The following is a 2,889-nucleotide window of genomic DNA, read 5'->3' as shown; positions in this document are numbered from 1 at the left end:
AGAGTATGATAACATGTATTACAGTAACTTTCATCACGTGGTATCTATTCATTACTTTGTAGTAATATCTATACTATTAAATACCTTACTATAGTTTTGTAGAGTATGATAACATGTATTACAGTAACTTTCATCACGTGGTATCTATTCATTACTTTGTAGTAATATCTATACTATTAAATACCTTACTATAGTTTTGTAGAGTATGATAACATGTATTACAGTAACTTTCATCACGTGGTATCTATTCATTACTTTGTAGTAATATCTATACTATTAAATACCTTACTTTAGTTTAATATAGTCTGATAACATGTATTACAGTAACTTTCATCATGTGGTATCTATTCATTACTTTGTATTAATATCTATACTATTAAATACCTTACTATAGTTTTATAGAGTCTGATAACATGTATTACAGTAACTTTCATCATGTGGTATCTGTTCATTACTTTGTAGTAATATTCATACTATTAAATACCTTACTATAGTTTTATAGAGTCTGATAACATGTATTACAGTAACGCGCTACTAGTTCTTGTGTTGTTTTTTTTATGTGCACCAGTATCAAGGCAATGTGAGGATGTGCGCTACTAGTTCTTGTGTTTGTTTTTTTTTATGTGCACCAGTATCAAGGCAATGTGAGGATGTGCGCTACTAGTTTTTGTGTTGTTTTTTTTCATGTGCACCAGTAACAAGGCATTGTGCGCTACTAGTTTTTGTGTTTTTTGTTGTTTTTTTTTGAGGGGCGAGGGGTATTTGTAGACTATCGACCCTATTGGATCATTAAGCTTTAGGCCGCTTTGAAATGCTATCATATGATTATTTGGGCTTTAGGCCTATCGAGTGTCACAATCATTTAAGGCCGTCAACGTGTTGAGACTCCTCACCGTTACTAGGGGTGTGCGCGGCAGGAATAATGAAGTGCGCGACACTTGATTGGTTGTTGTGCGGCCGCGCAACTTAGAGGGAACACTGGTAAGGAAGGCGTTGATTTTCACTATTTAAGTAATAATTAACTAATTCGGTATAGCAGTGCTATTCAGTCAATCACAACTAATTAGACAGTTTCAAGGTGGACGCATAAAAAAAAAAAACTACACTCAGCATTTACGATCCCCGATACCTCACCCAAGAACAGCCTGGTATGATCCCAAACATCCTGGTTGTAGACAATCTCTCTCTCTTAGGATAGGACACTTCTGTTTGTTCTATGTTACCGTCAATGTTATGTTCCATTTTGAAGCTGCATGCCGAGATAGTGTTCACACGATATAAAAATACACGCACAAATATTTATGTACATAGTTTTAACTTATTTATATCTGGCAAAAGAACCGTAGAAAATAACCATTTACTGATTCTTTGTTATTGTCGTCATCACAATTATACAAACAAAACAATGACTCATCTACCTGAACTTGCTCCAGTTTCGAAAATACTTCTGAATGTAGACATTTTACAAATCTTGTTAAGAACACATGAAAAGGGAGGGGGGGGGAGGAGATAAAAAAACACGCAAAATGAATTTCTTTGGAAATCAACGGTTTTATAACTGTTAACTGAACGTGAAGATTTAGTATTGGTTTATATTAAAAAGGGTGTGCCTAACGCGGGGGAAAGAGGCATATACCTTAAGTGGGTCTCCTCTCTGACAGCTATTCATTGAAATTCCTGTTTCAACTAACCTTCAACCTCTTCTTCGTCGTTGTCGCTATCATTTGCTTTCGTTTTAGATCTCGGTTTTGACTTCCGCTGTTTTTCGTCCGCTGTTTTTCTCACTTGCTTCTTCCGTAGCTGTTTACGGTCGTTAACCAAGCCCATCTGTAACATTTTCTCCACCACACGATGCCGGGGCCGTTTTATTGTCAAGTTCTCTACGATACGGCTAAGAACGTCTGGAAGAAGTCAAATAACTTCAAACAATTTTCATAATTAGATTTAACTACAAAATCTGATTGATAAAATATTCCTGTATTACCAGATGTTCTCTGTGATTAAGTACTCTCACCTGTTTTTAAAATAATTAAAAATTCCTGTTTTTACAGTTTGAATTCAAAGGTAATTTAAGGGTTATTTGGAATAGTATTGATTAATTTTCACCCGAACTGTACTTCATGTGACACATGGGATCCGAAAATTCGGGCCCTAATTTTGAACTACTGTTTCGAGGTATACCAAACAGTCAGCAGCACCTGCTGCCCATATCGCTACACCTACTTGCGGGACTGACTATTCCACTTATAACGCTCTTACAGCTGAAAGTGCGAAGTGTGTTCAGCGGCTTTCATGACTCAAGCTTTGGACGTTCCGTCCATGGTACGCTAACCATTCTTAGAAGCTATGAACATAATATCAATGTAATGTATCCGTATAATTATGATAATATAGACTGACAAACTCATCTACGTGCGTAAAGCATCAGACAGTTCTAATTTTTACAATGCGATGTAAAATATTAAAACACTCAAGCTTGATCACTATCTGGACGTCGAATTATTGATTACAGCTAAAAGCTATCGTACCAAACACTAATATATGCATATTTGGCTATCAGGAAGAGAAATAATCAGGCGCTAAAGCTAGGAAGCTGTAAAATATCGCCAAACCTAAAGTATACTAGTTTATTTAATTATCACACAAAGGTACCAAACTGTACAGAGTTATAGTGTAGATTCCACACAAACTAGTTCATGTTTAGATACGAGACAGTGCACTTTAATTCTACCATAGAATAAATGATGAAAACTTACTAACTAAAACCACTTTGTAGAATATTCATTATAAAACTATAGTAAGCTAGTTACTACTCTAAATATCACTACAAAGTAATGAATAGATACCACATGATGAGATATCAAGGCAATGTGAGGATGTCTGGTGCAC

General features: G+C 35.4%; 1 protein-coding gene across 1 annotated transcript in view; it reads right to left on the bottom strand.

Moving 5' to 3' along the window:
• The window catches only part of LOC106461022 (protein timeless homolog), a 43,841-nt gene that overhangs the window by 15,262 nt on the left and 25,690 nt on the right, over positions 1–2,889 (bottom strand). Inside the window, exon 8 of the mRNA XM_022387830.1 lies at positions 1,692–1,901. Within this exon, the coding sequence (XP_022243538.1) occupies positions 1,692–1,901 (210 nt within the window). The remainder of the gene's footprint in view (positions 1–1,691; positions 1,902–2,889) is intronic.

Source organism: Limulus polyphemus, unplaced genomic scaffold (genome assembly GCF_000517525.1).
Source record: "Limulus polyphemus unplaced genomic scaffold, Limulus_polyphemus-2.1.2 Scaffold881, whole genome shotgun sequence".
NCBI classification, from domain to species: Eukaryota; Metazoa; Arthropoda; class Merostomata; order Xiphosura; family Limulidae; genus Limulus; species Limulus polyphemus.
Note: the sequence above shows the minus strand (reverse complement) of the source record. Positions and strands in the feature narration are given on the sequence as shown.